Source organism: Coloeus monedula (genome assembly GCF_965178545.1).
Source record: "Coloeus monedula genome assembly, chromosome: 2".
Taxonomy (NCBI): domain Eukaryota; kingdom Metazoa; phylum Chordata; class Aves; order Passeriformes; family Corvidae; genus Coloeus; species Coloeus monedula.
The window spans coordinates 8337471-8350453 of NC_138782.1; the positions used below are offsets into that span (position 1 = coordinate 8337471).

The window sequence follows — 12983 nt, forward strand, 5'->3', positions numbered from 1 at the left end:
AGGGGAGGACCCTGGTTGTCCTGATGCCATGAAGATTTTTGCTTTTTCTTTTATACCCCTGTTATACCTTTTTACAGCTTCTGTATTCCTAGTGCTTTTTGCCTACATTCTTAGACTTGTTTGTTAAGCTAAGAGACTAAACATCTTAGAAGCTTCGTAGCTAGGGATCAGTGTGCCCCAGACCCCAAGGTCCTCTCCAGAACATATTCTGTAAACCAAGATAGAACCATCCAGGGGAAGGTTCCTTGGGGAGGGGGGGCTCACTTGAACCTCTCATTGGGGAATCTTTGATAGATATGCTAATTAGAAAAGCCTATAATGTTATACCCAGTGTTGGGGGGACACACACACACACACGACACACGGAAGAAGAGAGACACAGAGACACAGGGAAAGACTCGGTGGGGTACATCTCGATGCATATGACCTGGACGTGTACATCTAAGGATCCTTAAGAATAAATACCAAGGTAAAATCCCTTTTCCCCTTCTAACCGTGTATGCCTCTTGATTTTAAGACCAGGAAAAGGCATCAGTTGCTGGCGACCACGAAGGGACCCTAAAGATCTTGAAACTCGCAGTCTTGGGTTGGAATACATCTTGCTTTGCCCCTCTCTTTGCCGGCAAATTACAGAGGGGCCGGAGCAACAATCTAAGACTGTGACCAGGACTTTAGGACCCAGCACGGAAAGGCAGAAGCACGGAAAGAGGTGAGTGAAAAGGGGATCAGTACCACTGAGACTGTGCTAGCACTAGGGAAGGAGATCTCCGAGGGGGTTGGAAAGGTTGGGGGCATAAAAGCCGACAAAAGGGGAAAGCTTAAACTTTTCCCCTGCAAACTGTAGAAAGGAGGGGACGCCCTCCAGGAGCCCAGAGGCTGCACCCTACGCAGCCGCACGAGAGGCTCAGAGGTTGGTTGGTTGGTTGGTTGGTTGGTTCATTCAGACGTCAGGAGTTGTGGGTTCGAATCCTGTTAAGATCAGATTTTCACGCGCGCACATATACTGCTTGTTAAAATTAGTTGCTTTTTAGTGTTTTAAAGTACTGTTTTGAAGTGTTAGTGTAGTAACCTAGATAAACTGCCTGGGAAACTGGAATTCCAAGGCCAGATTGCAGGCTGAATTCCAGAGTTAAGAGCTTTCCTCTGGCAGAGTTTTCATGTCTGTGAGAAAACATGGGTGGTGTGAATGAAAAAATTCCTCCTAACAGCCCGTTGGAGCTGATAATAAAACACTGGAAATGGCTGACAGGGCGAAAAACTACTTTAGACACCCGAGAATTGATCAGGCTGTCTACACGGGTTTGGCCGACTTTAAAATTAAGTCAAGGAAATTGGCCTCGCTATGGGAGTTTGGAAAATAACATCATTAATGACCTGATGGTAGAATTGAGATCATTACGTAGGTTCGATGAACTAAGATATGCAGAACTTTTTACTATGTATTTGAACAGGGAAGAAGCATATGTGGTAAACAAAAGTAATATGGAAATGACTTTGAGGAAGAGAAAGGGAAAGAAAAAGCTGCAGCAAGCTGACTCGTATACTAATACGGACAGAGAAATTGGTATGACAGGTACAGATATGGTAGCACCAGCTTTGCACAATGGGGGGGGGGGTCTCCCCACCCTGTTCAACCGCCGGGGCAGCCCGCACAGGGGGCGGGTGGGGAAGCGGCGGCTCTGCCGCCGCCGCCGCCGCCTCCGCCTCCACCTCCACCGGCAGGGCAGCCCGCACAGGTTGGGGCGGGGGATGGGGGAGCAGTGGCTCCCCCACCGCCGCCTCCGACTCCGCTGTCCCCGCCGCTGTCCGAGCGGGGGCAGGGGAGGGGGCGAGAGGCCGGCTCCAAGCCGGCGGAGCGGCGCGGGGCCCCCCAGACCCCAGCCTCGTCAAGGGCGGAGGGCGGGCGCGGAGGCAGAGAAGGGGCAGACTGGCCACCGCCCCCTGACCGCCCCAGAGGCAGAGACGGGGAAGGGGGAGGGGAAGGGGCAGGCTGGCCGCCTTTCCCCGAATACCCTGAACACAGAAGTGAAGGCAGAAATGGACACGGGCAATTGCAGCGGCATTCCCCAATGCAGAGAACCGCAAGCTTCCGAGCCAGAGACAGGAGGAGCCGCTCGCTCTCCCCACCCTGCGGCAACAGGCAGTGTTAAAGCTGAGGGCAGATGGGATGGCCCCGACCCAGGCGGCTCTTACAGAGCTAGGGACGGGAGAACCTGCTTGCAGCCCTTGCCTCCCTAACCCTCCACTGCCGCAAAGAGCGAGACAGTTCCTGATCAATATTCGCCTGGAACAAGTTTTAAAACCAATGAACCAATTTCAATTAAAAGCGAATGGGATGATTTTGATACGGATGGTTCTCACGGGGAGGGAGGTAGAAGGAGGGGCAGGATAGCCCGAGAAGCTATGAGAGCAGTCAGTCCCGTCGCTAAACACACAAGGTCCAAAGCAGGTAAAGGGGGGGAGGAAGAACTTGCATTAGAGGCACCTCTGAGACAGGCTGTGGGAAATCAAGGAGCCATTTATATAAAAATACCATTTTCTCTCAGAGAATTACAGCAGTGGAAAAACTCAATTGGGAAGTACAGGGACAACCCAGAGAGAGTAGCTATGCGTGTAGAAATGGCCATAAAATCCCAAAACCCAGATTGGGGTGATCTAAATGTTATGCTAGATGAATTATTGGATAAAACAGAGAGAGAAATGGTCAACAAAGCTGCTGTATCTGCTATAAAAACTCAAATTGCAACTGGGAGTCTTCAAGGGTCAGTTAATGACATCTATCCCGTAGCAAACCCTGGCTGGGATCCCAATGTCCCAGAACAGATGGGAAAGCTGAAGCGATACCAAAAATGGGTGGTTGTTGAGTTAACAACGTATTCTGTATTAAATACTTTAAAAGGTAAACTGAGTCAAGACACTGTGGATGTGATTGGAGCTACAGGGGTAAGTGAAACAAGGCCTTTTTTCCAACCTTTAAAATTTAAATTGGGAAAACACTGGGTCACTCACCAGTTCCTGTATATGCCAAATTCCCCAATGCCATTGTTACGCAGAGATTTATTGGAAAAACTGGAAGCAGAAATTACGTTTTCAAAGGAAGGGGGAGTGAAAGTTATAATCCCAGAATCTAAAATTATCAAAGCAGCTGCTATACTTGTACAGGAATGCCATGGAAAAATTCCCAAAGAAGCTGAAGAGGCTGTCATTCAAATAGTGTGGGCCAGTGATTCTCCTGGGAGATCCAAAAAAGCTGAACCTGTGAGTATTGCACTCAAAGCAGGGGCTACACCAGTAAGACAAAGACAATATCCTCTGAAATTAGAAGCTCGTAAGAGATTAGTACCTGTGATTGAAAAGTTTCTCAAATTTGGGTTGTTAGTAGAATGTGAATCCAGGTACAACACACCAATCTTGCCTGTAAAGAAAGCTGATGGTAAAAGCTACAGGTTGGTACAGGATTTGAGGGAAATCAACAAGATAACAGAGGACATACACCCAGTGGTAGTGAATCCTTACACACTTTTGACAACACTAACAAATGAATTAGAGTGGTTCACTGTTTTAGATCTCAAAGATGCCTTTTTCTGCATTCCTGTGCATAAGAATAGCCAAGAACTCTTTGCTTTTGAGTGGGAGAATCCTGAAACAGGGAGGAAGACCCAGCTCACCTGGACAGTTTTACCACAAGGATTCAAAAACAGCCCAACCATATTCGGAAACCAGCTGGCAAAGGAGCTTGAGGACTGGAGGAAACAAGAACCAGGAGGAGTGGTTCTCCAGTATGTTGATGACATCTTGATAGCGGCCAAGACACGAGATGACTGCATCAAGCTCACTGTAAGTCTGCTGAACTTTTTGGGCCAAAGTGGGTACCGGGTCTCAAAAGAGAAGGCACAGGCTGCCAGGTAAACAGTAGTATATCTGGGCCTGGAAATCTTCCGAGGACATCGCCAACTCAGCAGAGAACGGAAGGAAGCCATCTGTTGACTTCCAGAGCCCCATACCGTAAGGGAGATGCAGGCCTTCCTGGGAATGGTAGGTTGGTGTCGCCTGTGGATATCAAACTATGGTATACTGGTGAGACCTTTATATGAGGTCCTTAAAGCAGCTGAAAAGGGGACAATCATGTGGACAGAGAATGCCAGGGCTGCATTTAAACAGCTGAAACATTCCTTGATGTCAGCCCCAGCTCTCGGGCTGCCGGACTTGACTAAACCTTTTGAACTCTTTACACATGAGCGACTGAATGTTGCTCTGGGGGTACTGGCACAGCACCTTGGAGACCAGAGAAGAGCTGTGGCCTATTTCTCAAAACAACTAGACAATGTAGCCCAGGGTTGGCCAGGATGCTTGAAAGCTGTGGCAGCAACAGTCCTTCTGATACAGGAGGCCCGTAAATTCACCCTTGGGCAGCACATTGTCGTGTATGTACCCCATACAGTGATAAATGTGCTGGAGCAAAGGGGAGGACACTGGCTCTCCCCTAGCAGGATGCTCAAATACCAATCTGTGTTGTTGGAACAGGATGATGTTATTCTAAAGACAACTTCTGTGGTAAACCCTGCGATGTTTTTATCATCTACATTACTTGACAGTGTGCCTGAGCATGACTGTTTGCAGACAAGAGAGGAAACTTATTTCAGCAGACCAGACCTGAAAGATGTTCCTTTGAAAGATCCAGACTGGGAACTGCACCATGATGGAAGCAGCTTCATGAGAAACGGTAGGAGGATGACCGGTTACGCTGTAACCACCTCAGATAAAATCATTGAGGCAAAAGCCTTGCCTCCAGATGTACCATCACAGAAGGCTGAACTCATTGCACTAACGAGAGCTCTAGAACTGAGTGAGGGGAAGAAGGTGAACATATGGACTGTTTCCAAATATGCCTTCAGTGTTGTGCATGCCCACGGAGCTATTTGGAAGGAACGTGGCCTGCTGACTGCTCAAGGTAACGAAGTTAAGCATGCTAAACAAATTCTTGCACTTTTACAGACCATTTGGAAGACTACAGAAGTGGCAATCATGCATTGCAAGGGTCATCAAAAAGGGAAAACAGCCCTCGAACTGGGAAATCGTTTTGCTGACAAAACAGCCAGAGGGATTGCAGAAAAAGGCATTTTTGCAGTGGTACCACAGAAAGAGGTAGATTTGTCATCATTTACCCCAAAATACAATCAGAGAGATCACAAATTAATTAAGTTCCTTAAGGCTGAAATCAAAGAAGGTGGGTGGGCTGTCACCCCAGTAGGACAAGTCGTAGTTCCACCTTCGGGATATAGCCCTGATCCTTCGGGAAATAGCCCAACGAGAGCATAAAAGTACCCACTGGGGAGCAGAAAATCTTTTAAAACATTTGAGGAAAGTAGTGATAGGGAGAGGAATGACTGATATTGTACAACCTGTAACAAGCAAGTGTGAAACCTGCTGTAAAAGCAACCCTGACACAAGCAAGAGAGTTGTGTTAGGAGTGACAAAGACAGGAGATCTCCCAGGAGATTATTCGCAAATAGATTTTGCTGAGATGCCACGCAAAGAGGGATGCAGGTATATACTGGTACTGGTTGACACCTTCAGTGGATGGCCTGAGGCTTTCCCCTGTCGCACCAACACAGCAAAAGAAGTTGTAAAAGCTTTGGTTAATCATATAATACCAAGATTTGGGGTTCCTTTGGGAATGTCATCAGATAGGGGACCACATTTTGTTGCAACAGTGGTTGGGGAAGTTAGCAAGATTCTGGGACTTACCTGGGACCTGCACACACCATACAGGCCCCAGGCAAGTGGCAAAGTTGAACGCATGAATGGGACCCTGAAAACCCAGATTTGCAAGATTTGTCAAGAGACATCCATGACATGGGTTCAAGCCCTGCCTATAGCCTTGCTGAGAGTCCGCGTACAGCCAAGGCAAAGGGACAGCATCAGTCCCTATGAAATATTATATGGCAGGCCATACCAGGTTCCACATATCCCAGGGGAAATTTATATGAGAGGTAAAAATGATTTGCAAAAGTATTTAATGGCTCTGAGTTCCACTTTGCAGAAGCTCCAGAGATTCGTCGTGTTATCCAAACCAACAGGATTAGACACACCTGCTCATCCATTCCAGCCTGGAGACTGGGTCTACATCAAGTGGTGGGACAGCGACCCCTTGCAAGCCAAGTGAAAGGGACCATTCCAAGTTTTGCTGACCACTTTTACTGCGGTCAAGGTTGCTGGCAAGGGACCGTGGATTCACTACTCCAGGGTGAAGAAAGCTTCTGCTCCCAAAATCACCAAGAAGACAGAGACTGATTCAAATCAGAAAGATGCAGTTTAAACTGTTTTTTACGTGTTTGCTGTTTGCCCAACTGGTAACCATGGTTCAGGGTTCACCCCATGATTTGCATAAGACTGTGGTCCAAAATGTTTCCAAAATTCTTAATAAGAGCGATTGCTGGATCTGTACTCAGTTACCACCCCTAGATGGGAAGAGTCACTGGCCATTGATTGGCATTTTAATAGAAGAATTAAGAAAGATTTGGATGAAATTTGGAAGGAACTCGAATTCTACATGAAGTAGTTCTAGAAATAACACCTTAAAATTTGATCATATTTTTGATACCCTCACTTCATGGTTACCAAACTGGGCCTGGGTAAAAGAAATATTCATAATAGTTGTAATTGTAATTATTATCTATGTAATTTCCTGTGGAGCAGCCGGTTGTGTAAACCGGTTCTGTGGGTAGAAAAGTAGAGTAGAGTAGAGTAGAGACTAGACAAGATAGAGTTTTGTTAGTCTCTAAAAGGGGGGAAATCATGCCATGAAGATTTTTGCTTTTTCTTTTATACCCCTGTTATACCTTTTTACAGCTTCTGTATTCCTAGTGCTTTTTGCCTACATTCTTAGACTTATTTGTTAAGCTAAGAGACTAAACATTTTAGAAGCTTCGTAGCTAGGGATCAGTGTGCCCCAGACCCCAAGGTCCTCTCCAGAACATATTCTGTAAACCAAGATAGAACCATCCAGGGGAAGGTTCCTTGGGGAGGGGGGGCTCACTTGAACCTCTCATTGGGGAATCTTTGATAGATATGCTAATTAGAAAAGCCTATAATGTTATACCCAGTGTTGGGGGGACACACACACACACACGACACACGGAAGAAGAGAGACACAGAGACACAGGGAAAGACTCGGTGGGGTACATCTCGATGCATATGACCTGGATGTGTACACCTAAGGATCCTTAAGAATAAATATCAAGGTAAAATCCCTTTTCCCCTTCTAACCGTGTATGCCCCTTGATTTTAAGACCAGGAAAAGGCATCAGTCCCGTGGTTGCTCAGTTCTTCGGCAGTCCCCTGGCCATGTGGCTGGAAAATAAAGATCTCTGAAACATCTATCAAGAATTGCTCCCTATTTCTTTCCACGGGCCTCGGTGTCTATACATGTTGCAGAAATCCCCGCTGCAACACTCCTCTGTCTCCTTTTTGGACAGAAACCTCTGGCGTTTGTGGATTTTCCTGACATAAACATTTAGAATGGAAATTCAGCTGGCTCTTCACTGTTTACTTGTTTATCTCTTTTTCCTGGTACAAAAACACTCCAGCCACAAGTTCCCTGTAAAACAAAACAGCTTCCTTTATATCTCTGTCCTTTGCATTGCACTATTAATTTGAGCCGTTGAAAATTCTGCTATTGATACCTACAGCCTGGATTGTACAAGCAGTTATTTTTAAAGATAAGATATTGGTCCTAAATTTCCCAAAGTACTCTGCCTCCAGCTCTGCATGTAGAGAAGTTGCTTAGACTTACAGGCATAACCATGAAGTTATCCTAGAGGGCCAACCTTACATCTAATGAATAATCACACAGACTGTATTTGTGGATTAAAGTATCAGATCTTAATCCAAACAAATCCCAGAATCACACAAAAGATGTCTCTAGGCAACAGAACATATTTTCTTTGTCTCCCCACTATCAAAAAGAAGTTTTTAATCTTCATGCCATAATTGTGAATGGCTGCATAACCACTTAGAGCACTACAATGTCTGTAAGGTACTTCTGCAACCCCCATTGGTCACTTCTGTTTGGAGAGCAAATCTGAGTGTGTGTGTGCAGGAGAAAAAAACCTGATCATTAAACACGAAATCAAATTAGAATTTCTATTTCATTATATTGGCAGTAAGAAGAGAGCCAAGAAAAAGTCTAGGCAACTCATTTAAATAAACATCTGAAAACGCTGAGAGCACTGGATAAGCACAGGGAAGAACTTACTGCCGTGCAAACCCGTGTTCTGATGTCAGCTGCATCTCTTCAGGTAAAGATAGCACATGACCCTCATTTAGTTTGTTCAGACAGTTAAATAAATATTTCGTTTATGCAAATACAAGAGACAGACAAAAAGCGTTAAAAATCTGAAAAAGCTTGCGTCCTTGTATTACTTCATTAATTAAAAGCCAATCAGAACAGAGCTATCAGGTGTAAGAAATTGAGAGCCACAAGAATTAGTAACAGTATTTGGAAGAATCAAGCTGATAATTCCTCTAGTAAGTATCAAAACATTTTTTCTTATTTGGCATATTTTAGATGGTTTTATTTAACTGTCTTGGGGTGATTCAGAATAATACTGTATCCCGTAATTATCTGGGCCCAAAAAATGTTACTGTGTCTTTATGACCCTGCAGCCGGGAATCGGGGTGGGGGGAGGGGGGCAGGAAGTTGGCTTTTGGAGCAGGCGTTTGTTAAAAACTGCCCGCCCAGGTTCTTATCGCGGCTTTGCGTGGGGTGGTGTTTTCGGCTCAGGCAAAGGTTTTTTTCTTTCCTTTTTTTTTTTTTTTTTTCCCTCGGCTTGGAAAAGTAGCAGTGGCGATGTTTGGGCTGCCTTGAGGGCGAATTCCGCGGTTTCCTGTCCTAGACCCGGAGGCATCACGCCCTAAATGGAGCGGAGAGACCCCAGCCCAAGCTGCCATTAACCGCGTCCAGCCGGGAAGAAAAAAGACACCGAGTGCCCCGAGCCCAGCTGCCGTGCCCACTATCCTCTGCCTTGCCGTAGGAAGGAGGGACGAGCCATCGGGCCTCCATCTGCTCCTGGAACTGCGCCATGAAGCTCCTGCCTTCCTGACGCCATATTGTCTCGTTGTTCCAGTGGGGTGGTGAGGTCTAGCAGTTTGGTTTCTAGCAGTTATTTACTTTTTTTTCCTGCCTGTTGGCATCCTGTTTGTTAATAAACGATGGGGTTTTTTTAACTTTCCTCTATTTCTATTCATTTCTTATTGGTGGAAAGGGATTATTGGAATCCTAAAGGAGGTAACTCGTTCCAGTGTGTTCTCCTTTAAATTGTCTCTAACCAAGACACTGACAAAATTATAGAAGTGGCTTCCTGGAATGCTAATTGAATTCTAGTTTACATAAAGAAGAAACGTGACACAAAACGGAAGCAAGAAAATACTACTCCCTCTTGCTTCTTTAAAGACTCTGAATAGATGAACATAAAGCAGTGCATTTATTTGAACTGTGCAGATGCAGTGCATAATACGAAACAGAGAGCCAGAATTAGGCAAGGCTTAACAGCTTCCCAGATATCACACTATGCAAAAGACAGCGACTAGTAACTAGTCACCCAAAGTCATCTGTTCAGTGTGTGAGCAAATAGTGCCTCTAATCTGATTACACTTCTCTACAATCCCATTTTATGAATGCTTCTAGTAACTGTTGGAAAATGACCCTTAGAAATCATAGTGTCCAAAGCCATTGCCTTGCCAAAGCAAAATACATCAAACACTCAAGCTCACCTCCCGGCAGATTTCTATCCAATGACAAAAACCAAGGCTTCTGCCAGCTGGCAGGTTTTTTGCTGCCTTTACAGAAACTTACAGCTGTAAGCAGAGACTGAAAGGCCGTCATGGCAATTCAGTGTTGAATGAGGGAAACCAAATGACAGATGGAGATTCACCAAGTAACTGAACTTTTTAAGCTCATGCTACGACTGTTTTCAAAGCAGTAACTGTAAAGCCATTAGACATACTTTTATTACATTATGCAGAGATAGAGTCAAAAGATTTCAGTGTAACATCTGTGTAACGCAACTTGGGATCTTAGCTCCAAGAAGAGCAGTTAAGGACTTTAACACCACCACTGAAATGAACACATTCTTTACAGGTCAAGTCAGAGAACAAGAAGACTAAAAATAAATCACAGAAGAAAAAAAAAACCTAAAGTTTGTTATCTAAGCAATAGAATAGTAAGTAATCCTTAACAACCCTCTCCCCATCATGTTTCATTCCAAAATCCATGTTTGTGACTTACACAATTAGTAGTGCTATGACACCACATGGTGCAATTGCTGTGATGCAGGAGTCTTCCTATAACCATTCATCAACTGTGTCCTCTCTAATTAAAAATGACTCACGAAATAAGCTGCATTATATTATTAAACTTCAAACAAACCAAAGCAAATTTAACTAAATTAAATTTAACTCCATACAGTATCATGTTAAGGATTTTGAAATTAAGTGCTGGAGAATGAACAGCTGGTTGCAGAGTTCCTCTGAACAGGCAGAAAGCCCTTTCCTCTGTAAAATTCTCCAGGGACCCAAAAAAGGCAAAGGGACCACAGCTGAGAGAAGACATGTGCAAGGGAACACTTGCCAAGGTGCTCCTGCCTTGGCAGGGGGCTGGACTAGATGATCTCCAGGGATCACTTCCAAGCCTAAGTATTCTGAGAAACCACTAAGAAAAATATGGGTATTGCTCCTGGCTTACGGTTCACCAGGCCTTTCCTCTCAGGCTTAGGATCTCAGTTTTACAAAACACAGCATGAGTCCAGCAGTGACTGACAGAGAGGAACACCAGTGACCCCAATGCTAGGTCCCACACCAAACACCGACTGTGCCTCTGAAAAAAAATCAATACTTAAAAGCAACATTCCATGACACTAAATCTAGCTTCCTTATAGTCTTTCAGAAACATCTAACATCATCCCATAAACTCCAAGGTTTTAGCAACATCAGCTGGTAGGCTCTTCACAGTTTGCATGGTAAGACAACAGTTTTCAGAGTAAGCCTGCTTGTTGCCACATAGCTGTGACAAAGACCATTTTTTCGGCTTGCCCCTTGGACCACACCATGCCTCTGTCTGCCCTGCTCTTAGGTTTGCCCTCTTCCATTGTATCACAAACAATTTTCATCATTTTCTAGGTATGCTTGGATCCAGCCCCATCCAAGTTATCCTCCCACATGCAGTAGAGACACCAGCTCCAAAGTCCTGGTCTGATATTTCTTTACAACATTTGCGAACTTCCACTCACAGGTCTGTGTTTCCACTGCCTATGACAATTACCAACCTTCTCTTCTGCCATGTGCTTTCCATTTCTGTCTCTCTTTTGTCTCTTAGTAGATCACAGGTACAGTCCTCCTGCAAAACTTCTCAGTGCTACCAAAACACTGCACATAAGAAGTCTTATTACCCTAAAGACCTATGCTACCTGTTGTCAGAGGTTCTTGAAGGAAAAGTGGAGTATATATACAGAATAATTTTAAAAATTTTTAAGAACCATATTGTTAGACCCAGAGGAGAGGGCAGGGGGAAGCAAGAGGGTGTGACAAGATTATTCACCAACCCTGACCTCCAACCACTCAACTCCATCCACCTGAATTATTCAAAACCAACCTGCAATATTTTCCCCTTCCTACCTTCATCAGCTTTATTTTCATAAGGTTTGTCTTTCCTTCTCTGAAAACAAGATATTGAGTGACTTTCAGAACATAGCAAATCGTGTGTTTTAAACACCTGAATCAGATCAAGTGAGAGGAACAGTGAGAGTCTGATGGGCTGTCTGTGCTTTAAACCACTTTTCTTTTGAACTGGCTACATCTCTTCAGAACAAGGGAAGAGGAAGAGCACTGCCAGCAGAATCGGATCGTTTTCCACATATGGTTCTTAGATTAGACCATTAACTACCATGCATATTATGCACATATTTCATTAAAGAAAACAGTTGTTTATTTCCCAGACACACCTCAGGAAGTGGGTGATGAACTCCTGTCCATACAGTAAATGCAGAAGACTGTCTACTTTATATATACATATATATATATATATCTCTCACGCGGGTAGAAAAGGCTGCTGTTTTCAGATGAAGTAGGTTTCTTTCACATTTTAGAAGCCTGGCTATACATCCTTGGCAGGTCCTTCCTCTCAAAGTTTTCCATCTTCACCAGAGTAACTTTTCCGTCATTACAGAAGGACCACACCAAGCAATGCTTCAGACCATGACAGAGTGAACTTGCCAGGCAAAGCCCCGTTCCTCTACGCTCCACCGGGAAGCCACTTCCCAACTTGCCAGGGAGGAAAAGCGCTCCCAGCAGTCGCTCCTGCCGGGCAGAGCGGATCAGCCGAGCGCCGGGAGCCCCTGAATTCCCGGCAGAGCTCCCCCTCCGCCTCCGCAGTGGCTGTCACCGCCCGCAGAGCCGGGACACGGCGTTCCTCACACCCCTTGTGAGCGACACCGGCTCCGGAGCGGAGAAGGCCGGGGCGGCACCTCACTCACCTGCGGTTCATTGGCCGCACTCGCACGGCCACCTTCACGGAGGCCATGGCTCATCCCCGCTGGCCCGAGCTGTCCTTCGCCACCGCCTCGCGCCCCGCCCGCCGCCAGGACGGAACGAGCCACCCCCAACCCAGGCCGTGTCGCTACGGCGACCGCCACCCTGCCCCAGAGGGCGCTACGGCGGCCGCGCAAGGACATAACGCCCCGCGGCGTTCGGCTGCCCGGCCGCGCTGGGGCGGGGCGGGGGAGCTGCGGGAGGAGGAGACTGAGGTGCAGACCGAGGAAGAGGAGGAGGCGGAGGACGGCCGGGAGAGGAGCTTTGAGAGGAGAGGTAGAAACAGAATACTGTGGGTGGGCATATGAGAATTTCTCCATAAGGCCATTCACCGCGGTATATTTATTTTTTGGAGGGGTGTATGCTCCTATACGTATATACATACACACACATACATA

General features: G+C 45.8%; 1 protein-coding gene across 6 annotated transcripts in view; it reads right to left on the reverse strand.

Annotated features, from left to right (window-relative positions):
- Nucleotides 1–12689, reverse strand: part of LOC309584915 (kinesin-like protein KIF16B) — a 171854-nt gene extending 159165 nt beyond the window's left edge. For all 6 annotated transcript variants that reach the window (XM_082301249.1, XM_082301248.1, XM_082301250.1 and 3 more), the window contains exon 1: nucleotides 12531–12689. In XM_082301249.1, coding sequence (XP_082157375.1) covers nucleotides 12531–12577 — 47 coding nt within the window. In that variant the 5' untranslated portion in view covers nucleotides 12578–12689. The remainder of the gene's footprint in view (nucleotides 1–12530) is intronic.
- Nucleotides 12690–12983: the final 294 nt, after the last annotated feature.